Genomic DNA, 26,602 nt, shown 5'->3' with positions numbered 1-26,602 from the left:
TAAATCGCGCCCCCACAATGCACTGCTGATGACCTTACATATTACATTATTCATGACATGGTCAGTGGCATCACTGATGACATCATCCACGCGATTATCTGATGCACCTCCTCATACCCTAATATAACCTTTGATACACCCACTCTAAAATGCAGACCACCATTTTCCGATACCAGCGACATACCAATACCAGTTAGTACATACTACTCAGCTGGCTCAGCTGCAAGCTAACTGCTTCTCCCATGAGATTAGCCAGAACCATGTCGGAGTCAATAACCTCAACCTCAACTCTAGGGCGGCTTCCACCCCATGTTCATCCTGAACCTTCTTAAGAACCGTCTGAAGAGCGGTCATTGATGGGGTGCCAAAGCACAGTTAATAAACCACTACAAACACCTTCCCCCAAGTGGTGCAATCTGTCAAATTGCGAATAAGGCCTTTAGGTAAGCTCATCGTAAGTATCCTGTGCTTATCCACAGAAGAAGTTTATGGAAAAACAGCCTAGAGTTGCTCAAATCTTTCTGTCAAGCAGAAAGGAAAAGCATCCCTATTCTGATGTCGCTTCCCCGTCACTGAATTAATCATGATAGGACTAATAACCACGCCACTATGCCCAGGTGGCTCAGCGGCACCAGCCGGAACAGCTGGTACATTACAAGACAGATACTGTATAACACTTCTGTGTATATGAATCACGTTTGTGTGTAATATGCACAGCCCTGCGTGTGAAACACCAAGATGATTTGGATTTGGTCTATATCCCGCCAAAATGGGCCACGTGGCCTCGTCGTCCAATAAGGGGCCAAGACGGACCACTGAAACAGGGAAAGGAAGGGTGCCATAAACCATATGGTATGCTACCAAGCTGACAATGGTAGTTCTAGTAAACGATATGGACAGTACATTTGCAGAACAGCACAACATTCATCTTCATGAAAGAAAATATTGTTTCCCTCAACCGCAGGAGACTTAACCCAGGAGTAAAAAACCTCGAAGCGGAAAGCAACATCTGCCTCTATGACAAAAATAAATCAGCTCCTGCAGCTGGGACTCAATGCTGAGTCAAATGTCCAGTAACTGTGGCGCAGGTAATGTTAGTAGCCATTATAGACACCCTAAATTAAGAAAAGAAAAAGGTTGAGCAATACCAGCTCAACAACAGCGAAAACCAAACTTTTTAAGATTCAAGTTTGAGGGCGCTGAGGATTTATACATAACAGGATACTCTCTGTACTGTAACATGTGTTCCTCTGAAAGCTTTAGGTGAGTCTCGTACAAGCCCACTAAATCATGTCTTTGGTCTAATAAATATTTCCACATTTTTTGCTGCTTGGGGGGCAATTAAGTCCCTTCACATTCCACCTGATAATGTGAAATACCCAACCTTCTCTAGCAATAGACGTAATTTGGAGGTCATCACTTTCTGCCTACATTCTAAAGTGGAAGCATCAACTCTCCCTCCTCATGTCTCTCAGCCCTGTATCTACCATAAAACACCTCATGTACCAGTAAAGTAAACAAGTTAAATGCCCCAGCAGTAGCAAGTAGAAAGAAAGTCCCTATCCTTTCACACATTCTAGTCGGATAGATTTTAACTATGGGTGAAACAGTCAGGGTCTGCTAAGGCAATTTATATGTAGCTAAATGTAATCAAGGTATGTATCATTACTGAGTATAGAAACTAGCACAAGGTGGGAACAGCCACTCGTAATCATATTGATTGTGGGATGTCCGAGAGGAGCTGGCAAGCGAGTCCAAGGATAGTGCACCCAGAGTCATAGGCTCCTCTTATATCCTTCCAAATATTCTGTAACACCTCCTCCTACATGGTAGCCTGCAATTCCTGAGAACATTGGTCTACATTTTGCACCTACACTAATGTTTCTTCTGAGATTTTTAGTGATTTTGTGTCAGCCATTGCTTCTTATATCTTCCCTCTGTGGAAGTGTCTGCCGACTCCTCTGCACCTGCTTTCTCCATCCGGCCCCCAGGGTGTCAAAGTCTCAAGATCTGTGCCACTTCCTAGATGTCCGTGATGATGTGCAATTTATTATTGAGTTTAAATGGCAGTCCAAAGGGATATGGTCCTCTGTAATGATGCGGTCTTGCCACAATGTATCTGTCACAGGGCGAAATTGCTGACATCATGCCAGTGTGACCGGTAGATGGAGCGAGATGCCCCATGGAAGGACACCTACCCCATTCATTGTGCCACCTGAAGTATTGCTTCTATCTTTTACTTTACTTTATCTTTATTTCGATCACAAGATCCTAAAAGATTTGCATTTATACAAAATTTAAAAGCATATTAAACAACATTAGTGATCAAGATAGAAACTGAGGTTTAAAAAAAAATGTAGCACAATGTTTGGACTGTCTCGGGACTTCAAATTTTCTAACACATCATTTTTACATGGCGTCATCGAGCGTACCACATGGAAGTAAAAAATTTAGAAAGAGCAAATACTAAGGCGGGGGATAGGTCTATCTTTAGGACTCTATATGCTGGTAGAAAAGTTCTGAATCCCAAGTTCCTGAGCAGAGGTACTAGCCAATATTTCCGACTCCTTTCGTACCCCCTGCAAAAGAAGATAACATGAACTTCATTCTCCTTTGAATGACCACAGGCCGGGCAACTTTCTGAGGAGGAGCGGGAAGACCAGGATGCTGTGAACGATGCTAGAGGAAGGGTTCCGTATCTCCATTGGAGAAATAATTTCCTGGTTAGTTGTGGAGAAATGGCATCTAGGACACTCTCGAGATGGTAGGAATCTTTAGTTTGAATGAACTTGTTGGACAGCGACCCCTCCCGTGCACGGTCCATGGCTCTAAGGAGCATATGATCGTAATAAGCTCTCCTCAGTGCCTTTTTTGGGGTCGTTGAGCACATATTTAGTGGGTCTGTCCATAGTTCATAGAGTCCAATTGCCTCCAGCATTCTCCTGATGTAGATCAGCCACGGCATTGTTTTGGCATTGGGTAGCTCTAGAAATTCCTGCAGCTCAGCTCTGTAATTTGAGAGATCTGGACTACTCCATAGACGCCGCCAGAATGTCAGGGGCTTTAGGCCCAGCTCCTCCGTTATGGGACGAATGTCCAAGTCCAGTCTAAGCGGGAGTAATGGTGTACTCTGTGGGAGAGCAACAATCTGTCTCAAGAATTTGTTTTCAGTTATTAATAGTTTGGACGATGGAATGTGCCCCCACAGCTCTCCCCCGTACGTGACACCTCCCTGGGCTTGAGCTTTATAGATGTGAATTATGGGCTAAAAGGACGGAAGGGGGATTTATTTGCCAGTCTCATAGTGCCTCCCGCCAACTGTGCCAGTTTAATGTTCACTTTCGACTGGTGGGATGACCACGTTAGATGTTCATTAAGAGTTATCCCCAGATATTCGATAGTGTACACCCGTTCCAGTTGGACTTTTCCCAACCTTGGTAGGGAGCGATTATGTGGCTTCGGGTTAAGGATCATGTATTTAGTCTTTTAAGGATTGATTTCAAGTCCTCGGTCTAAACAGAACTGTAGGAACCCGTCCAAGACACGTTGAATGCCCATAGGGGATTTGGACAGCAGCAGGGTTTCGTCTGCAAACATGATTGCAGGCACCCTGCTGCCAGTCAGCTTTGGGGCATCGGTGTTAGGAATCCTGGATAGGTGTTCCACTATCCCGTTCACAAAGAGGCAAAACAGGGTCGGTGCAAGCACACAACCCTGTCGTACCCCTCTGCGAACGGGAAACCTTTCGGTTAAGTTGCCTCCTCTACCACACCTAACACAGGCATAATTGTTGAGGTGCAATCTCCTCAGGATACCCAAAATATCTCCGGGGACATTCAACTCCTCCAAGACTTTCCACAACTTCAGTCTTGGTACCAAATCAAAGGCGGCATGCAAGTCTACGAAGACTGTATATAGGGTGCCGCCCTCGATTATAGCTGTCCTCCAGTATAGCAGGTTCAACCTAAAAATTTGGTCTGTTGTTGACACTCCCTGTCTAAATCCAGCCTGATAGGGAGTCAGGATGCCCATCTCGTCTACCCAGTCCTGTAGTCGATTCAGAACCAATCTCCCAAAGAGCTTCTGGGATATGTCAATAAGACTAATTGGCCGGTAGTTGGCTGGGAGCAGAGGGGACCCCTTTTTGTAAATTGGGACTACCTCTGCGCCCAGCCAAGTATCCGGAATCTCCATACCCCCCAAGATGGCGTTGAATATCAGTGTGAGGTATGGGGCCCATATCCCTGGTTCTTGCTTGAATAAGTCCCCAGGTACCCCATCAAGACCGGGGGCTTTTCCAACAGAAAGCCCAGCTATGGCCGTCCTCAACTCATTCTCTGTGAAACGGTCGCCACATGTGCCTAGGGCTGGCATACTGTTTATAATGCTGGGAGACCTTTCTTCTGCTGAGTACAGTGCCTTAAAATGGCTCTGCCATAAGTTGGGAGCAATATTAGGCTCGATAGCTAAGGGTAAATCCTCTGTGCTGTTTGAGACCAAGCGCCAAAATTTACACGAATCTCGAGTAGTTAGTGACCTCGAGAGATTTTCCCAGTATTCCTGGTCCCATTCGGCCCTTGCATCTGCCAAGAGCTTCCTGTAAGATCTTCTCCTGGCTTGGATTTCCTCCCTGTTGGTGCCACTCTTGATGGCAATGTATCTGTCACAGGGCGAAATTGCTGACATCATGCCAGTGTGACCGGTAGATGGAGCGAGATGCCCCACGGAAGGACACCTCCCCCATTCATTGTGCCACCTGAAGTATTGCTTCTATCATTTTGAAGGAATTAAGGGGCATATTACCAACGAGTAGCGATATTTATTGCTAACTAGGCTTAGCAACGATTTTTTTATCACTAAGCATCGCCGGAAATTATCGCTGAGATAACGTGCTATTAGCAAAGTTTATCTCCAAAGCGATAATTTTTCCAGCGATAGCGTGAATGTCGCTGAGAATACAGCGATATTCACGCATTAGCGACAAAACGCTCTTAGCCAGGATATCCACCTACTATTGTATAACATGGCTAAGAACTGGCCGGAGCTGGCGTTAGTTTTTGACGATAGCGGGAATATTTCCATCGCTACTCCCGCCTTGCTAATAGGCGATAGCGACGTTAGCGACTGCTTTCAGTCGCTAACAGGTTGGGTACGCCCACTTTGCATGTCATTAGCGATAAATATCGCTTACATGCAAAGCTGGCCTGAAACCGCTCGCTATCGCCTAAAAGCTGTCGCTAACATCAGCTAGCGGCAGTTTGCTAATATAGCGATAGAATTATCGCCGCTTAGCGGCCAAAAACGAACGCTAAACCGGCGATAATTGCCTATAGCCTTGCTTGGTAATATGCCCCAAAGTTTGCCCAGCACATCTCTAGGATATCTCCCCATGGCAGCCAACAAAGGATCCAATCTGTGCACACTGTCCAATTTTATTTTAAGTTGTTTGTCACCCAATAGTTCAGCAAAGAGTCCAACCACAAAGGCCTCTAGGTCGGGCCCTCTTTTCCTTTGACCAGATTCCGAAGTCGTACATTATCCCTTCGCAACCTATGTTCGAGGGAGGGGTTGAAGCTGTGTATGCGGGAAGCTGGCTTTGTCTTCCATCTGGCTTGAAAGTTGCTTCAGTTTATGTACTTTAGATTCCAAGTCCAGGGTCCATGTCCCCACTGAGTCCACATCCTGTTGGATGGTCAGCAGACTTCCACTGCTGTCAGCCATAGTGATTCCAGGGAGTCAGCCATCTCGGACTTCAGTTCTTTATGAAGCCCTTGGTTAAAGTCCATTAGTGAAGTGAATAGGTACTCCTTCATGATCGCCATATCTGAGTCAGCATGTGGCTCTGTGGGACTAACCTGTGCCTCCACTGGAGTGAAAGAGACCCTAGAGACCCTATTATTCTATTCTTTTAAGGCCAGCATAAAAACCAAGAGTGTAGAAGGTGTGAAATGCTGCCACTGTCATGGTTCAAAAGTCAGAGGGGAGCATTCATTCCCTATGGTAGTTCTAATAATGCATTTTTAAGGCATCTATAGATCTTCGTGAATAGCTATCAGCTCTGCAGTCCCCACATCTTCGTAGTCCTCCTATTGAAGAAAGGATCCAACGGGCCCACCCCACTGCGGGGGATGTTAGCCTGGCCCTCAAAAAGTCACAGTCCAGTTCTCAGCCACTGCCTCCCTCGCCCCAAATGCAGTGGGGATGCACCCTCCCCAAATAAGCAGATGAGTCTACCGGGGTTCTAACTTGGCCCGCTTCTTCCTCTGTGTTGCCCCAATGTCCTCCAAATTCACAGGACTTCTCCTCCAGACTCCACGAGCCACCACTCCCATTTCTGCAGTTCCTACCATCGGAGCTTCACCAGCCGCAAGGCGCTACATTCTTAAGGTCAGGCATTACTTAGTGACCTGTGCCATCCAATGTTGTCCGTTCTCCTCCCACAAGTGTCCCACTCCCAGGGCTTAAATGCTGATTAAGTATAGTGGAACTACAGTGGGTATGGACTATGGCACCAACAGGGTACTTATGAGAGGGCTTTACCTTCCCACACTGGTAGGGAGCTCAACAGTATTTTGTGTAGGGGTGTAACACCAAGGGGCCCCCTCCCCTAACCAGGTGGCTTGAGAAAGTCATATAGCTAATTAATTGGTACCATGGCACAATAACAGTCTCAGGGAGGGGGACCAGCAAAGGTAGGCAAAATGGTCAGAAATGGGGCAGAAGGGCTCTTCCCAGGCACCCCCTAACAGAGCCCTAGTGGAGGTGCCCCCCATGAGCATGAAGGCCCAGGCGAGAAAGTTGGAAGTCATGAACAAGCAGGGCCCTCAGAGTGATAAAGATGGAGCACTTTACTTTCCACACAGTGCCATATCAATATCCTCAAAAGGGCAGAAAGAAAGGCAGTAAGAGCTTGAGGTAAGGAAGAAGAGAAGAAGAGGAAAAAAGGAGGGGCCACACAGTGTTACAGCATGTCGAAGAATAAGACCAGCAAGTAAACGTCTAATCTGGTTCATCTCTGTTCTTCGCATTGTCGAGTGAGTTTTAAAGGCAATCTTGATTTGTCTCTGGAAAGGCATGACATATTAGGTCTCAGCTGCTCCCTCAACCCTTGTTGTTCCACCTAAGGAGTCTCCGGCCGTTGGTATGGGTGGGGTACATCATTGTCGCATGTTCATGTCCTTGAGTGAGTCCAGCAAGCATTCCTACTGCCCAACGTATTTGTATTCTGTCATTTTTTCTTTGGGCATGAAGAACCTTGGATCCACTAGTCGTATCTAGTGACTAGTTTCTTAAGTTGTAGGTGCAGCACCAGGAACCTCTTCCACTTCAGTTTTGTTTTGGGCAATGGAGACTTGATGGTCACCCATGGAGAAGGGGGCATTTTTCCTCAGCCAGCCTTCATTACTGGCCCAGGTCATTGTATGCCATTATTTTGTCTTTGAGCATGACGACCCTTGGATTCAGTGGTCAATATCCAGTGACTAGTTTCTTAAGTTGTGGGCACATCACCAGGAAACTCTTCTACTTCAGTTTTGTTTCAGGTGATGGAGACTCGATGGTCACCCATGGAGAAGGTATACTTTTTCTTTGCAGAAGTGATTATTTGCCTGGTACACTGGTGGCAGAGAAATTAGGCAATTATCTGAAGGGGTGCCTCAGCACTCAAAGATTGCAAAACCTCAGCCTGTGCACTGTTTGGATTTCCAGTGGGGGAGGGGGGTAAACATCACATTCAGGAGCTCCAGGAGAAGTCGGGGGATGTCCAGGATGACTCGTGCAGAAGCGTTCAGGAATGCAATCATGTCCTCCCCCTCCTTTTTCTCCGGTATACCGGCGAAGAGCTGATTATCGCTTCTGACTTCCAAGTCAATAACCTTGTGTTGTGGGAACCAGTGATCTTGGTCCCACTCTATGGATGCACCAATTTTCTGGTCCACTAAGAGCACTCTCTCTTCTGCACCTTACAGCCGCGTTTGGAACAAAGTTTTTTAATCTGTGTTTTTAATCTGTCATGAATTGTATATTGTTTGGGAAATTGTAAAGTGTTAGAATCTTACTTGAGTCTTCCATTTAGCCATTTTGCAACTCGCCGGTCCACCAAAATCTTGTTGATTGAGTGGAGGAAGGCTGCCTATTAGATTCCTATAGGCATTCTGGGCGCCGTTTGCAGCGGCTAGCGCTCTAGTTCATGGCCACGATGGAGAGAAGCAGAGACTGCAGAGTGGCGTCCCGTGTCTCTGCAGTCTAAAAGTCCGGACTAAGCCTGCGACAGACTGCCGCGTACCTGTTTACCTGACCAATCTTTGGTCACCATACAACGCATTGGACACAGATTTCTTCTGGCAAATTTATAAAGCGCTATTTCTATTATTGCATTGCAGCCGCAATTTCTCTACCAACTCGGCGAGTTTTGCAGCCCCCAGATCTAATCCCCCATAACGCATTAATCAGGTGTCACACAACTGCACAGATTGTGTACACATACTTACCCCTCTTTCAAGCATTGCACCACTCAGATCTTCTGTCTGGTCCTGATGAGAATCGGACAAAGGGTCCGATTCGAAACGCGACAACCTTATCTGTCTGGCTTGTTGTCAAAAATTGTATATATTTGCAATTTTTAACTGGTTGATATTAAGCATATTTTTGTAAACAGTTTTTTCTTCGATGTTCTTGTAAATAGCATATGGATTAATTCACTGACCTCTCTTCTTTTCCCTTCTATATTGTCTATTGTGTTATATGTTTGGTATACTGTGAGTTGAAAGGAGTGCAAGAATGTTTGGTTCACGTATGATGTCTGAGTGAGGATGTAAATACACATGCTTTCCTCGTCTATTGTTTAGAGTATCTGTCCTTAACCCCCCGGAAAACTTCTTTTTCCCTTCACTGTTTGTCATATATATACATAAAGTTTTGATTTGTGGTTGTTGTATTTTTCAAAAAACCTTCTTGAAAAGAAATAAATAATGATGGATTTATTCCAATGTCTGGCTAATAATTGATTGTTTATTAGCATAGTATTACGCTGGTTTTTCAAAATCAGACTCAGTATTGGCATCTCTTTGTTAATTTGGATATTGAGGTAAGGCATATGCAAGCATCCTTTTACAAGAACTACAACACTGGGTCAGTGAATAAAGTATAATCCTGGTGTACCAATCAGGTTTCAGTGCCAGAGCCTCAACGCTGGATAATATTTTAACTCTGAAACACATAGGTGGCCATACATGTAAGACAGTGCCTTATTTTGGCATGTTTTGTGGACTATACAGCGGCGTTTGACTGTGTCCACAGAAAATTACTTTGGACAAAACTACAAAACTGGGGGATTCCTGGCACATTGCTGAACTCCATTATTGCACAGTATTCAAAAACCTGGGTACATGTCAAACTCACGAAGAGCGCTGCGATAAAAAAGGTATACACGGATCAACAAAAGCTGTGTGTTGGCACCCTTACTTTTTATTTTGTATAGTGCAGATATGGGGCTTCTCTATCATTCGGTAACTTTCTTGTCCCAAAAATCAGGTGGACTAGATTGTTTTCAATGTACTACGCAGAGGACCTGGACCACACAAGGATGGGACTGCAAAAAACACTTGATGCATTAAGCATTTATAATAATGCAAACAAATTAGTAGACAATGCCAATAAAACAAAAGTTGCTATTTTGGAAGCTTTGCCAATAAACTTCAACATCGTTGGAGATTGGGCAACTTGAAGATCAGCACTACCTCCAAGTATAATTATCTAGGGATTTGGTTTATGATTAACGGTAAGCCCAACCAACACATCGCTTCCATAGAAGCAAAGGCCAAGGCAGTGGAATACGCCATCTGCCAACTTAATGCTAAAATATACAGTCCATCCACCGAGGCAATCCGAAAAGTAATAAAAGCCAACCTACTCTCCTCAGTTTCCTATTGGCAACTATTTTTTCAAGGAGCATTGGTAAATACCATGGATACTGCCCATTGCCGTGTTTTTGAACAGATTTTTCAAAATCCTGCCCATACCTGGAATGCATTGGTAAGGCTGGAGTTTGGTTTAAATAAACAATTGTAGGAAAACTGGGCTTCTGTCATCAGATACCATTAAGGAATTTACGCAGCTCCCCATAATACAATACATAATGTAAGAAATCTTGAAGGAATCTTTCATATCCCTGGTCAGATTTCCTGTCAACTACCTGCACCAAATTAAACACAGATATGGCAAACTGGGGTATTTTTATCCATGGGACTGGAATACTGAAAAAACAGTGCTATGGAAACAAATATGACTTTTATCTGGGCTAGAAGATCTGGGCTTAATTGTAACCTCGGAAAGTAACATCCAGGTCATATTCAGCTCCCACAGAGACAAACTATGCCAGTCTTATCTAAATTATGCACTGGATAAATCACTTTTAAAACAGATCCTGTTAATCAGACTTATGACTTTTCCAATATAAGACATAAATGTCCTCTGAAAATCCCTTGCAACAGATACCTCTTACAGACTGTGCCATCAACATGAGGAACTTCTGGCCCACCTTGTCTGAATTTGCCCAAATCTGAAGTGCACAAACAATTTTTTTTTAAGTATGGCACTCACACTTGTACAGAATCAATGGACCTCCTTTTTAATCTGGAAATTCCAATGGAACTGGCAAGGCTAACAGAATTTGCACAACAACTCCAAAGGTTACTAACTGAATGCCAAGCTTTGGGCTAAGGCACAATTGATAAAACCTAACTACTGTTTTAACGTGGAATATATACCCACAGTCATAAGGTTTCAATCTTTTAACTTTCAACTGTATTAATATGAAACTAATTGAATGAAATGATACTTTTGATGTTTTTAGTAATACCAAGCAAGGTTCTGAAAGGATAAATGTGCACAGCTTTTGTAACAATTTTTGTGAACTGACACAAATACAATGTATTAATTCAGTCATTTGTATTGCAACTGTTTCACAATCAACTAGCACAATTATTAGGGCGGAATCACATCATAGATCAAGATAGCTGCCTCTCTTTGAGTCGGTATGAATGTGTCCAATGCTCAGCTTTCCATCCCACCTGGTGACATCAGATGAGAGAAGCAGCCACCGTGAGCCGAGGGGCACACCAGTAGCCTCTTTAGAAAACCCAAAGTCACCTTGCCACACTCATTTGGGGCCAGCAACCCGCACACTGGGACAACTACCCCTTCCACACGGTGCGGCTCAATGGTGCTAGAGTAAGGTACCTGTGCGGCCTCAGTGGTCTGCAGCAGCCCATCTTTTCTCACTTCACAAGCTCCTTGCTGCAATACAGCTCTGATTCACTGGTGCTCTTTCACTGCAGGGATCTGGGGTGGCCAATCAGCAATGGTAGGACTGCTGCCTCACCCAGCTCTTTGAAGACACCACAGGACACCACTGGAACAACCTCAGCGGTCTACAAAAGCACTGATTTCTCCTCTGACCTACAGTTCAACCCAGCTCTGCGGGCCACAAAGACCACTTGGCCCTTTACTCTCCGAATTTGCCCCTTTGGATGCCACTCTACACTTCCAGCAGAGGAAGTTTTAGCACACGCCCATGGAGCCAGGGGCCTGGAGGCTACATAAGCAAGGTGAACTACGCTACTGTGCAGCAGTATATTCCTAGTGTATTGGTGCCTCCCAGAGCATCTTTAGTGCCCCAGGCATCCCAAATACTGTGCCCTATATGCTACAACCCAGTCAACCAAAATATCCATTGGCCTCCACCTTCCTGGGGCCTACATCACTCTGTTTTTCTGTCCATGGATGACTCTGCTTTCCGATTGACCTGGCCTGCCCCCTACTCACCCACAGCTCTTGTCTGCTAGGCCTCTAAGACAAGACATTCTGGAACCAGTAAACATCAGGCTCTGCTTTGGTGCACCCCAATTGCAGGTGAATTACAACCTAAGCCTATGGCTCACATTGGGCTGGTTTACCCTACATCATGCCCGACCCTCTGGCACCTGGACTGGCTTCCCATCTGCAGCCTAGTCTTTGCATCATCCATCTTTGGCGATGACTTATGCGGCAAAGGACCCATGTGCTCTCAAGTGTACTATATCGGGTGAGTGGGGCCATGTCCCTCTGGGATGCACTGGGTTATTGCACTTAATTCTCCCTGACACTCTGCCTGATGGAGGCGTTTGCTAGAACATCCCTCTGTCCTGTGCTGTTACAGGTAAGTGGAGCCCACAACTGTGCTCCTTATCAATGCTTTGATGTCATCTAAATTGTTTTCACCTCCCTCTCATGACTGCAGCTGTTTCTGAGAAGCAATGGCTCCGGGCAAGTCCATCCGACAGTTGTTTTTCACCGAGGTGATGGGGAGTGACAAGACAGTCGCTGCCTCACAAGGTGGCCCCCTGCATGCCATCCTGCAGGAGCGCCCCTTCATTGGTATGCCTGACTGTTATGGACTTGAAGATGACCAACCTCTAACAGGATATGAAGACTATCAAAGCAGACATGGTATTATTTCATGTCCTTGTAGATGACATTGATCAGTGCCTGACTTCTACAGAGGATAGACTGGACCACGTGGAAGCATTAACCTTACATTTGGACTACCTTAGACCAAAATTAGTTGATCTGGAAGACTGATTGCGCAGGGACCATATCCAATTCTGCAGTGTGTCATGGAAAATGGAAGGTGCTGATGCTGCAACATTCTGCCTGGAGTTAATTTCTTGTATCAAAGGCTTTTCTTTCACTAACCCACTCAATATATAGAGGGTACATGGAATATGAGCCCGTTTGCCTCATGCTGCCCTTTCTGACACCAACAGACCATGACCTTCGATGGACAGTTTCCTACGCCACAACCACACCCATCAGATACTATTAGAGGAAGGGAAACGTTACCCTTATGAGCTGGAAAGATGCAAGATCAGGAATGCTGCAGATTTTTTTCATCTGACACTAATACCAAGAAGGTGTATTTTTGGCTCCACCACCACAACTGAAAAAATAGCACATTAAATATGGGATGTGGATCACGAACGAAGGATGGGACTTTTTCGACCCTGCAGAACTGGATCTCTACTTAAATTATCTGACAGCTTCTGCTAAGGATACCTCCAACCCCCTCACGACAGCTGGATCCCAGACAGACTCCTAGCAACCGGAGTTCAACCAGGTGGGGTCTCTCATTTGACCGTCCACCATGGAATCAATCTGAAAGGGAGAGAGTGCTATGCACAGGTTGAACTAAGAGATAAACACATTTGACATTAAAGCCTACAACTACCTCTGACGTCGGGGCGGTGAACACCCTAGACCTGACTACTCCTGTCTGGTACTGGACAGTACCCTTTGCACTGATGAGTATTGATTTGTCTGAGGTAGTCTCACCCCCGTTTATCATCTGTTGTCCTCTTCCTGCCTTGTTGTTGCACTGTTTCATGTTTCTTGTGTTCTCAGGGTTCTTGATTGTTTTATCTTGAAACAATGAAAAACCTAGATGGAGGAAGATGTCTGGTACGCATTTGCTTAACTCAGGATGGGTACCAAAGTGTTCAATGTGGGCTCGATCTATGGCAATAACGGCACAAAGGTGGCAGTCTTCCTCCACCTCTCATATAATTGTGGGAGGTGTGAAAAAGTCATCCCTTTTGCACAGATCATCCCAATTCTTTTGCTTGGTAACTAGTAGTAACTGACTTTGACTGCGGGCTGGGCTCTGCTTACTAGACACAGGACCAGTGCTCTGTGTATGAAAATGTTATAATTGGTACTGACAGCCTTGCTGTAAGTCCCTCGTTTGTAATAGGGCATGTATTGCGGGTAGGTGAACCTTAAGTTCGTCAGAGACAGAGCCTACTACATCTCTATTCCTGACATACTCTTCCAACAGCCTAAAGGAGTATGGACTATTAAGGGTTCACATATAACACTAGTTGTAAGGTATGACATATATATTTTGTTGTTCATCACTACCAGTTAAAACCTGACAGTGAAGGGAACTTTGAAAAAAATGACCCCCACAACATAGGAGACAATATCTATGATGTAGGGGTCATTACAGTTTGCTTTAAAAAAAAAAATACTACTTTAGGACTTCAAACTCTATAAGTCGTTTAACACATTAACAGGAACCACAAAGGCTGCTAATATTAAGAGATGTCGGTAGGGCTGGTGGACATCTCTAAATAAGGAGTATGGGTACTCTGTTAGTTTGGCAACGTTACCCTCTGTTACCCTGCAGGGTTAAATACCCTACTCTGCACTTTAAACCAGGCCCAAATTTGTGCTACATGTTGGGAAATTTGTAATTTGTTTTTTTTGGAACACAGCACCTTTTATCATTGTCACTGAGCTACAGGCTCTTTGCATGAATTAGTCAGATTTGGAAGCATAGAATATAATATAATCTCTTAGTTTTCCTGGGTGCATTGCCTATAATGGTGACCACAAAGAAGGAACTCTTAGACAAATTGAATGTTTCCCTGGAAGAGTAGGGTACAAAAATATATTGTCTAATCTGTTTTCATCCCTTATTGAATACGGGTTTCAGAATAATGCAATAATATGACACATTTATTTTTGCATTTACAATAATGATATAATAAGAATGTTCTTTCAATAAAAACAGTAATATATTTCTAACCTCTGTGTTTACCAATATTGTACACATATTTACTCATGCATCGACTAAAAGGCATTTCCATTAATGTCATTCTTAAAATGATTTTATTTAATAACCAACACTTTATACACTTATGTTCCTTTTCTATTTTCAAATTCCTTCATAAGACATGGTTGTCAGTGGTTAACATTAACATTGAGAAACATGAGGCCCCCTTGGCCATGATTCCACACTTGACTGGATTTATTTTTGTCACCAGGCTTCCATATAATATACATTTGCCAATGTTGATTAATATTTTGTTTCTAACATAACCTGATGAAGACTTCACATATTTAGTGAAAGATTTGTCTGGTTGTAAGTTTCTGCAAAGCCATCTTCACATCTTTGTTTCTCAGACTGTAGATCATTGGGTTCATCATTGGGGGTGTTACAGTATAAAACACAGCAATCATTTTACTTAGATTTTCAGGGTTTTTAGACACTCTTCTCATGTACATGGAGATGGCGGTGCTGTAGAATATGGTGACAACGATCAGATGAGAGGAGCATGTGGAGAAGGCTTTTAATCTAGCTTCAGAGGAGCGGATTCTCACAATTGTGATAATGATTCGGGTGTAGGAGATGGCAGTGAAGAGGCTTGGTATCAAAAGTACTATGATTGCAGCAGAAAAAATTACCATTTCAGAGGCAAAGATGTCCACACACGCCATCTTCAGAAGAGTTGGAATCTCACAAAGGAAATGGTTGATAACTTTAGCCCCACATAAAGGTAACTTTAGTGTAAAAAATGTTTCTAAGAGTGACATTACACTGCCTCCTAACCAGCAGCAGGATGCCAGTGTGATGCAAAGAGGTGTGCTCATGATGGATGTGTAACGCAAGGGAAACACTATGGCTACAAAACGATCAAATGCCATGACTGCTAGAAGGAAACACTCTGTAATCCCCAGGAGCAGTGATATGTACATCTGAGCTGCACAACCGCTGAAGCTGATAGTCCTCCTAGCAAGGAGTTGGGCCAACAGGTAAGGAACAATTGATGATGAGAAGCAAACGTCCAACAGAGAAAGATTCCCCAGGAAGAAGTACATGGGAGTATGAAGATGAGGATTACAGGTCCAGGCTGTAATCAGGGCCGTATTTCCAATGAGTGTGACAATGTACATCACTAAAAATAACACAAAGAGAATGATATTCAAACCTGGATCCTCAGTCAGGCCCAGCAGCAGGAACTCTACATTCAAACTTCCATTTTTCATCTCCATTGAACTGACTTTTATCTAAGCTGAAAGAAAGAACTATGGTAAATACACTTTGAATAAAGCTAGCATGCATGCTAGTAGTCAATACAATGCACACTTCCATCTCAATTGAAAAAAAAAGACTGCTATATCATAACCACCAATCATTTCGAAATTGTGATACATGCTCTTGTCTCAAACACATTTTATTTCTTAATTCAATTTTGGCTGGCAGACAAGTCTCTCTTTCATTTAACCACTCTCAAATGAGATTTACTATTAACGGAGTAAAAAAAAATCTCATTACTTCTATGCTCTGGCTACTTATCGCAACAAGAATTCAGTTCAAGTAATGGTTTAATCCCCACCCTCTGAAATTGCTCACCATCTCTGGAAGCTTCCGAGACTTGAGAAGCAAAGACACCTTTATCTTGAAAGTTCTAAAGAGTAAGGAGGCCAAAGCCAGCACGCAGTCTTTCTTTGGAGCCTGGATATTGGCTTGAACCTACTCACCAGTGTCATTGAAGACACTGTCTCTTCTCTTAACTCAAGACTCACCAATTTAAGGTATCCCGGATGCTTTGATTCTTGCTAGTACCTATTAGTTTGCATCCTAATCAATCAGATGTTTTGGTCCACCTGCATCTTATATAACATTCTATGTTGAATATTAGTATGCTCACTTTAAATTTTCCTCATCCAAGTCCTTCCCAATAAAGAAACCCTTAGTTTCACTGGTAATGATGTAAATCACCTTGTACATGTTAGTCTTGGTTGTACTATTTAACTTCCTAAATAAACAAACTAAAATAAAATGTGTTAATCAGTAATGCAGACTATTGGTGAAATATTCAGTAACCTGCGAACATGCATGACACAAAATGAGAGTATTTGATAGGCATGTTAAAATTAACAGCTTGTATGTTTAATTGTAAAGCTACTCTCTTCGCCGCCCACACTTCTCTGCCACCCCCCCTTGCTTAATATACTGTTTATGGGTATCTGGTACCCTAGGGAATGTTTTTAGTCAAAGAGTACAATATACTCTTTTTTTAAAGTTGTTTTGAGATGTACATTATGCTTGTAAACAAGTGTAATTTATGCATGCATTAGTTACTAGCGATGCCCAAAGCCTGTATTCTCCTAATTACTTATGCAGAAGTATCACCTGTGAACCTGTGAAGAAGTTACACAAAGATTTTTTTTCAGGGTGTGCAGTCATTTAGAAACATTAGTTTTGGAACTATAACACTAAGACAGGCATAACATTGTGTATTCAAACACATTTGCCATTCATTTCCAGCACTTGTTCAATTTACCTTGCCAGATGGGTGAGTACACAAGGGTGAGTTATTAGACCAGATGATTGCATCAGCGATTGTTAGAGCTTTGAAAGAGACCAATCCCTTATCTGTTTGATAACCTTCATGAAATCACCTATTCAAGTCAGAATTTATATAGAGCACTACATACCCAGAGGGTCTCAAGGCGCTGGAGGAGGGGGGGGGGGTTTACTTATCAAATATCCAGGTTTTAAACTGTTTTCTGAAGGCTAGGTGATTTTGGGTAAGGCGGAGGTGGATGGGAAGGGAATTCCAGGTTTTGGCCGCTAAGTAGGAGAAGGATCTTCCCCCCATGGTGGTTTTGTGGATGCGCGGAACGGCGGCGAGGGCTTGGTTGGACGAACGCAGTTGACGGGTGGGGGAGTAGAAGGAAAGGCGCGTGTTGAGGCAGTCAGGTCCTAGTTCGTAGAGGGCTTTGTGTGCGTGGGTGAGGAGACGGAACGTTATCCTTTTGTTGACGGGGAGACAGTGAAGGTCTTTCAGGTGGTCGGAAATGTGGTCTGTGCGGGGGATGTCTAGTATGAGTCTGGCTGAGGCGTTTTGGATGCGTTGGAGTTTTTTCAGCAGTTTTGCGGTGGTGCCGGCGTAAAGGGTGTTTCCGTAGTCAAGACGGCTTGTAACTAGTGCATGGGTGACCGTTTTTCTTGTTTCGGTGGGGATCCAGCGAAATGTTTTTTTGAGCATGCGTAGGATGTTGAAGCATGATGATGAGACGGTGTTGACTTGTCTGGTCATCAATAGAGAGGAGTCCAGAATGATGCCCAAGTTCCGTGCGTGGTCCGTTGGTATGGGAGCTTTTCCTAGGGCCGTTGGCCACCAAGAGCCGTCCCAGGCTGAAGGGGATGTTCCTAAGATGAGGACTTCCGTTTTGTCCGAGTTCAGTTTCAGACGGCTGTGTTTCATCCACTCGGCTACTTCTTTCATCCCTTCATGTAGGTTGGTTTTTTGCGGTGATTGGGTCTTTGGTGAGGGAGAGGATCAGCTGAGTGTCATCAGCTTAGGAGATGATTTTGAGGTTGTGTTGACGTGCGATGGTTGTGAGGGGGCTCATGTAGACGTTGAAGAGGGTGGGGCTGAGTGATGATCCTTGCGGGACGCCGCAGATGACTTCGGTGGCCTCTGATTTAAAAGGGGGGAAGCGGACTCTCTGAGTTCTTCCAGCGAGGAACGAGATGATCCAGTCCAATGCTTTTCCTTGAATGCCGATGTTGCTGAGGCGTTGTATCAGGGTGGTATGATAGACTGTGTCGAAGGCTGCAGATAGAACAAGGAGGATGAGGGCGACTGTGTCTCCTTTGTCTAGTAGTACTCGAATGTCGTCTGTTGCTGCGATGAGGGCGGTCTCGGTGCTGTGTTTGGCTCGGAAGCCGGACTGTGAGGAGTCAAGGGATTTATTGGTTTCGAGGAAGGCGGTGAGCTGGTTGTTGACGGCTTTCTCAATTACTTTGGCCGGGAATGGTAGGAGCGAGATGGGGCGGTAGTTTTTGAGTTCGGTGGGGTCAGCTGTGGGTTTCTTCAGAAGGGCGCTGAGTTCTGCGTGTTTCCATTTTCCTGGGAATGTTCCAGAGTTGAGGGAGTTGTTGATGACTTCTGGGAGATGGGGTGCGATAATGGAGTCTGCTTTGTTGAAGATGTGATGGGGGCATGGGTCTGTAGGGGATCCTGAGTGGATGGAGTTCATCAGGCGAATGGTGTCTTCTGTGGTGATTGGGTTCCAGTTGAGAAGGTAATTCGGAGGAGGTACAGGCTCGGAGGTGAGAGGGGGTGATTGGTATACGGGTTGGTTGTCAAAGCTGTTATGAATGTCGGCGATTTTGTCATGGAAGAATGAGGCGAGGGAGTCGCAGAGGGCTTGAGAGGGTGTGATGTCGTTGGAGCTGGCGGTGGGGTTGGTGAATTCTTTGATGATGTTGAAAAGTTCCTTGCTGTGGTGTGCGTTGTTGTTTAGTCGGTCTTTGAGTGCTGATTTCTTGGCTGTCCGGATTAGTTGGTGGTGTTTGCGGGTGGCGTTTTTGAAGGCGTCTCTGGTGCTAGTGTTTGGGTCTTTTTTCAAAGTTTTTTCAAGGGAGCGACAGAGTTTCTTAGATTTCTTCAGGTCATCATTGAACCAGGGGGTGTTCTTGCTTCCTTGCTTGATTTGATGTTTTTTCAAGGGTGCTAGTTTATCGGCGGTTTGAGTTAACCATTGTGTGAGGTTGATGGCTGCTTCGTTGGGGTTCGTCGAATAGGCAGGGGGTTTTTGAAGTAGAGATGTGGAGATCTGGTCGATTGTGATTTTGTTCCAATTTCTTTGCAGAGTTGGTTGAGGGTGGTTGTGGTCTTGTTGTAGATGAAGTGGATGCAACTGTGGTCCGTCCAGTGGAGGGTTGTGGTGTGGGTAAAGGAGATATGCTTGCTGGGGGTGAAGATAGGGTCGAGTTTTTGTCCAGCGTAGTGGGTGGGGGTGTTAACAAGTTGTTGGAGTCCGAGATTGGCGAGATTGTCCAGGAGGGTGGTGGTGTTGCTGTCGTTGCTCTTTTCCAGGTGGAAATTGAGGTCTCCCAGTAGAATGTATTCCTCGGAGGGGAGGGCGTGTGGGGTGATGAAGTCGGTGATGTCTTCGCTGAATTGTGTGCGGGGTCCTGGGGGTCTGTAGAGGAGGGTGCCTCTTAGTGTGGCCTTGGGGTCGGTGTGGATCTGGAAGTGGAGATGTTTGGCTGTAGTAAGGATGTCGTCTGATCTGGTTGAAACGCGGATGGTGTTCTTATGGACGATGGCGATGCCTCCTCCTGTTTGCTTGGTGCGGTCCTTACGGATGATTTTGTAGCCATCCGGGATGGCTATGGCGATGTCCGGAGCTGATGAGGCATTCATCCAGGTTTCTGTTAGGAAGGCGACGTCCGGAGAAATGGTGTCTAGTAGATTCCAAAGGTTGATGGCGTGTTTGTGAACCGACCGGGTGTTGAGCAGGATGCATTTAAGGTGGTTGGTGCCGGATCTCTGTTTGGTGTTAGTGGTATTGGTGTGGGACTTGATGGAATCGTGCTTGCATGAGTGGCAGGTGAAGGGTCCATGGGTATGTCCCGGTGCGGCTTGGGCACAGTTAGGGAGTCGGCCGGGGTTAAGTGCTAGAAGGGTGGATGAGTTGTATGTAATGCGGGGAGGGGTGGGGGCTGCGGGGACCAGGGGGTCTGGCGTTGGGCGCGGTCCAGGCGCGGACGGGCGTAGACGGGCTTACCTTTGGCGCACCTTCGGCGCGGCCGTAGCGCGTGGACGCTGCGCGTTGGGACATCTGTCTTAAATGGATAGTGGAGGGGGCGGAGCGTGGGAGGGGCAGCTGGGAGGCGGGGAGCGGGTAGGAGGCACGGTCCACGAGTGACCAAACTCAAAATGGACGGAGTGAAAACGAAACTGGGACCACAAAAGAGCAAACAAAATAAATACACAAACAGGCAATGCAGCGCAATATAGTATGCAATGAAATAAAAAACCAGCGATACCAGGCGCTATGGTCGCCTCTAGGCACTCAGCAAATGCAGGCTGCGACCGATCGCGTTCACCCAGGCAGGCACAGGGTGTCAGGAGCAGTAACTGGGGCAGGCAAGCGGCAGTATGGGCAAACTCTGCACGACGAGCAATCAGGTGAGCAATCATCCTTTGCAACATTTTCACACCCAAATTGTATGAAGTAACAACTGTCCAACGAAAATAGAAGTCAGACCACCCACTGTCTCTCTAGCTCTCTCTCTCTCATACCTATACAAACAGACACACACACACATACATGACACAAATATATATGTACATATGTGTTATATACTATTCTGTGATATGCTAATGGCCCATAGCATCAACCTGATTCCAAGTGTACAACTAACAACATGTTTTCTAAGAAATCACACTCACAAGCTTAAGATGAGTTCAAACCTGCAGACATACTTCACCATTTACTACCTCTGTCATCTTGTAAACCCTCAGGTCTTATAGAAGATTGAAAGACACCCCCACCCTGATGCTCCCTCTTATGGATACCCACAACATACATACAAAAACGCCAACATTTTGCAAATCATTTTACCATATAACATTTGCACAAACCTATATACCATATAATAACCGATCTTTAATTTGATCTAACTGCCTGTGGGTCACTCCCAGAGCACACTTACCAACTGTGGCAAGTGGCCAGGTTTTTGGTAGATGTTGTTACATGTATAACAGGATTACTTGTCAAAATATAATATACAGAAATGTTGTGCAAAAAAAATATTGTTGCAAATATATGCACCATCACATTTTTTCGGAGGCTAGACTATACTCCTAAACATATAAAGGTGCTGTCGGAGTACATATATGTAAAAATAAGCATATTAAACTTAAACATACTCATGAAAAATTGCCTTTTTGAAATTTTGGAGGTTGACATTTTTACCATGCTATATTTATGGCAAAATGTTTACAACTCAGGATTGGGTACTGTGCGAAGTAACATAATCTGACATTTCCCATATAGGCAGATTATTCATTGAATTTAATAAGTGGGCTATCTGAGAAGGCATCACTGTGTCATAAATCAATTAAAAGTTGTAAATTCAAAAATTTGACTTCTCTGTCAATGCTATACACCGATATATTTAGAGCAGATATGCAGGATCGGGCTGTGTGAGTATCAAAGGCAAATAAAGAAAACCTGAGCAAGGCAAAACCATAAGGGTATACTCAGAATTAAGAACCATTGCAGACCATACAGAAAGCTAAAGGGTAGTTAATTAGTCTGTTAAAATCAGCTTCAGCATAATTCACAACAAGCGAGAAAAAAGTCCACCTATTAGGTCAATATAGGGCCTGGTGTAAAAGAAGAGAGCATCTACAAACTATCTAAGAACAAAGTCATCATAAGGTTCAACATGAAGTTTTTCTCTGGAGAATAGGCAAATATCAAATCCTAAATAGTGCACATTGTATAGGGTCTGAGGAGAAGCAATCCATCTTCTCAGCATTGTGGCACCGTAAGGGAAAAATTGCAAAAGTTATATGACATAAACCAATCAACATCACAGAAATTGTCTTACATAAGCATGCTACTCTAGAGACCACTCAAATTGTAATAACTAATTATACCCTTTACCCTGCATACATGGGAAATTACATTGCATGATTGAATGCATAAACAAACAGTTGTGGTTGCAGGCAGCAAAAGCCTTGATTATTGTAACATACAAGAACATATTTGGCATGGCTTCCTTCGACCAACTAGTGAGATACAGTACAAGAAGCTGCACCAGAAAACAATTCCCATTTTCACAATGCTCTTTTTATTAAAAGGACCCAAGCAGGCATTTTCAATATGAGGAGTAAACCAGCACATCCATACAGGTAATCCGATGCCCAATTATGTGATCTCAAGTCTTGGTTATGCTAACTTAATCCCAAGTAAATAAACATTATTCTAATTAATAAATCTTTTCTACCACTTATTTCTCTTCTGATAATGTTTTTAATCATCACACAGTACACTATACTACTCTACAACTAAGCATCAAATCACTTCTAGTTTCTTTATACTTCTCTTCCTCAAGGGTCTTAGTTTGGTCTTTATTTAATGTCATCAAGTTTTAATTATTCTCCCTCTCTTTTTCTAGTCATTGCATTTTTTTGCAATCACATTTCTTTTTCTGTACTAAACAGATAACTTTAAAAAATGTTGATAGAAGAAATAGACCAATTAAACTAAGAATGATAACAATAGCAGGGGTTAGTATTTTTCTTACAAAAGTCACCAACAACATCACTAAACAATTAACCAGTATTTGCAAATCCTTTTCCATTCATACCGAACAATGAGCCATTCATTTCCCTTGCATCAGTCTCTCCCAAAGTTTTAGCTCCATGCAGAACATTACTTATTTAATTAATATGTTCATTGATTGGCATATTATTATCTGAAACAAACATGCAACTTTGTTGACCCTTCATTACATGACATGTGCTGCCTACTATTGCAAGCAAAATCACAAAATCCATACAGTTTTGGATAACCATGAAATAAATGGCAATGTTCTCTTCATTAATCTTTGTTATCGCACCTGCAGTATTAGTAGCCAGGCAATCCTCTAGTGTAGACAACTTTCCAATCATTCAAAACCACACCAATAGGGGAAATCAACACACTAAATATAACCAAAAACACTTCTCTGAATGCATGTTTCTCTCTTTTAAGACTAATTTCATCTCAGCTACATGATACGTTCTTGTAAAGAGTAACATTAAACAGCAGGACCCTACACAGTTACTTGGACTGTGTTTTACCACACTCACAAGTAATGCCTCTGATAAGAGAGAGGAGTTGGCCCAACAGCTAGAGCGGTCGATGATGCTGAACATCCTGTGATTCAGGCCAAATCACGTAATCTCCCCGTGCCTAACGAAAATGAATGTGTGTTCATGTAACGCAACTGGTGCTATATAAAGCGCTCTGATACCCGATACCGGTTCAAGTATACGCTATATAAAATTCTGTAAAAAAAAAAAATATATATATATATATAGAGTCATTAGTCAACATATCATCTCTACCAAGTATATATTTATAACTGCACTTACTCAGTCTAATTATCTCTGAAGTTTCCTACACATCATGTTTCATACGCCTGGCACAAATAACTAATTTGTTCACCTGTCTACAATATATTTCTGCATTTCAAAACCTTTCCTCAATTTCTTCCTGCAATTGAATCTTTCTCACATCTGAGCATTGCAACTCTTCTTTAGTCTGCTTTCCTTAAATACTCTAATAAAGTTACCCTTCACACGATTCATCTCACACACTTTTTTCTCATTATATTGGTTAGATTATTGATAAAGAACAATGAGTTTATTATTGTTGTTATTAGAAGCCAAATTCATACATTCAAGTAGCTTGTTAGAATGCAAATCATAACCCACTTCATATTCAACTAATAGATACAGCCCCAATAGAATTGATAATCAAAACTGTACAATATATGGCATAGCTTGAAAGTATTTGACATTAGGACACCCTCTTTGAAACAGAAGTAGGCAAGTATGTACAAATATGAGACTATGTAACATTCATAATTTTCTGACATTCTGTAAACAGACTAACATAAATGTTTCCCTAAAATTGCCAAAAAGAAACATCTCTATGTTCAAATCCATAATCTTTTCTAACATTACTATGATGGAAAATATTTTTATCTTCAGAAAAGTATCTGACAGAAGTGTATAGACTCACTAAAACACCAATTAAAACTAATATGATGAGAGTCATAGATAGGCAAACATAACACTATACACTATACTGGATCAATTTTAAAATTATGTACAATACTGGAGTCCAAAGTGTTAAAAATCGAATCTCTGGTTGGCAGAGGTATACACCCTGTCTAAGCAGGCACTACAATCCTAGTCAGGGTAAGTCAGATACGCATTAAAAGATAACATGTGCTCACCCTCTGGTAGCATGGCACAGAGCAGTCAGGCTACACATAAGAGGCAAGAGGCAATGTGTAAAGTATTAGTATAACACACAACACATAGTAACATAATGAAAACACCCCCAAAAGATTCCACACCAGGTTAGAAAAATAGACAATAATAGTATCAATAAATCAAGACCGAAACAACAAAAATTAAATACGTAGAAATTGGAGTATGAATTTCTTAGCACTTAGAAGCAATGGGAGCCTATGGGGTTTATTGGGATTCGCATGACAGGGTCAAAGTCGAAAGTTCAGGCCAACTGCGATGAAGCATAGACCTGATACAGAAGTCATGCAGGCCCACTGAACAAAGTACCTTGATCCTGGTCACAACAGCGAGATGCGGGGTGCAGGCAAGCGATACATTGGTGTTGATAGAGCAGTGGAGGTGATGCGTTGATTTTCTTCACACAGTAATGACGATGACCAGTTCTCAAGATGAAGTGCAGAAGCTGATATGCATTGGTTATGAATGCAATGTGATGGGTTTCTCTGTGCAGTTTATGGGATTCCTTGAGCTACCTACACGTCTGTGGCAGCTACCCGCGGTTCTGGAGATAAAGCGCTGGTTCAGAGTGCGATGAGCCAGGTTCACTCCCACAGCAGGGGCAATGTGTCAGTTCTGTTTCTTGCAAGCAAGAGATGGGTGATTACACTGGAGCAAGCACCTGGATCCACTTCTAAAGAACCAGGCACAGGAGAAGATGATGAGCCTTTCATATCCCTACATTTTAGGAAACAGGAGGCAAGCCAACAAGCCCTTGGGGATCACTCTAGGTTCAAGGCAGAGTCCAGCTCTCCATCAACAGGGTCAGAGAGCAGCAGGCATCAGGACAGAAGAGTAGAAAAGCAGTTCCTCCACAACAGAAGTCCAGCAGAGTCACAGTCCTTGTAGAAGCACAGCAGTCCTACTGACAGAGGTTCTTTACAGGTTCAGAAGTGTCCTATTTGGAGGGGTCAGTTCCTACATCCAGTTTTGCAGTTGAAATGGGTGTGACTTTAAAGAGATTCTTTGAAGTGTACAGAAGTCCTTTCTTCTCAGCCTTGTCTCCAGATTATCTGTCGGGGGTAATAAACCCTTTGCGTGGGGAGGAAGACACTGCCTTATTCAGATGTAAGTGTCTACTCCTCCCTCCTATTCTGCCAAGGATGAGCCATCAGGATCCAGATAGGCACTCAGACACTCCTAACCTTCCTTTGTGTGTTGCGGTTTAGGTGGTATGCACAAAGTCAAGCTGTCACCCACCCCAGATGTGTACAGGAGGTAGGCTACAATCACACAGAGGTATAAGAACAAAGAAATTGCAACTTTCTAGAAGTTTTATCTATTAAGAGTGCCTACAAAGGGATTTTATTTCGAAATAGTGAAATAATATTTAATATCATTTATGAGTGCCCAAACTAGTGACCTACAACTTATGAATTTTATAAATCAATTTGTATATCAGGAGTGAATGAATAAAAAATAAGTAAAGAATGAGGGTATTCTTTTTTTTAAAAGATTTATATTCCAATAAATTAAAGGATACAAAACAGTATTCACATATACAGAAGTGACAGAGATTAGGAATCCTTAAAATGAAACATATCTGCTAATCACTTATGTAAATAACCCATTTCTAAAACCAAAATACATTTTTCTTTAATATTCAGTATAAAATGTCTGTACAACAATATTACTTTATTGATGGAATGGGTTTAAGCTGGTCGACGTTGAGGTCTTTTTGTGTGATACATCTAAAAGACCATCTTCAGGACAGAAAGATTCTTGGGTAGAATGAGGATCCCTCTTTAAAAGGTATGATCACAGAAATTGTGTTTGTCAGCTAAAGATAAAAGAGATATACACCCAGAAAAAGTGAAGAAAAGGATGATTTATTATTGTGAGCCATAATGGAGCCTTTAGTATACAAACTAGCTCATCTATTATAA

General features: G+C 43.3%; 1 protein-coding gene across 1 annotated transcript; it reads right to left on the bottom strand.

Moving 5' to 3' along the window:
* Nucleotides 1-14,937: 14,937 nt before the first annotated feature.
* LOC147709719 (olfactory receptor 2D3-like) lies at nt 14,938-15,870 on the bottom strand. Its single transcript, XM_086925541.1, has one exon. It carries the CDS (start codon nt 15,868-15,870, stop codon nt 14,938-14,940), a length of 933 nt encoding a protein of 310 aa, XP_086781667.1.
* Between the last annotated feature and the right edge of the window lie 10,732 nt (nt 15,871-26,602).

Source organism: Lissotriton vulgaris, chromosome 6 (genome assembly GCF_964263255.1).
Source record: "Lissotriton vulgaris chromosome 6, aLisVul1.2, whole genome shotgun sequence".
NCBI classification, from domain to species: domain Eukaryota; kingdom Metazoa; phylum Chordata; class Amphibia; order Caudata; family Salamandridae; genus Lissotriton; species Lissotriton vulgaris.
The sequence above is the reverse complement of the archived record's forward strand: the minus strand, read 5'-3'. Positions and strand labels throughout refer to the sequence as shown.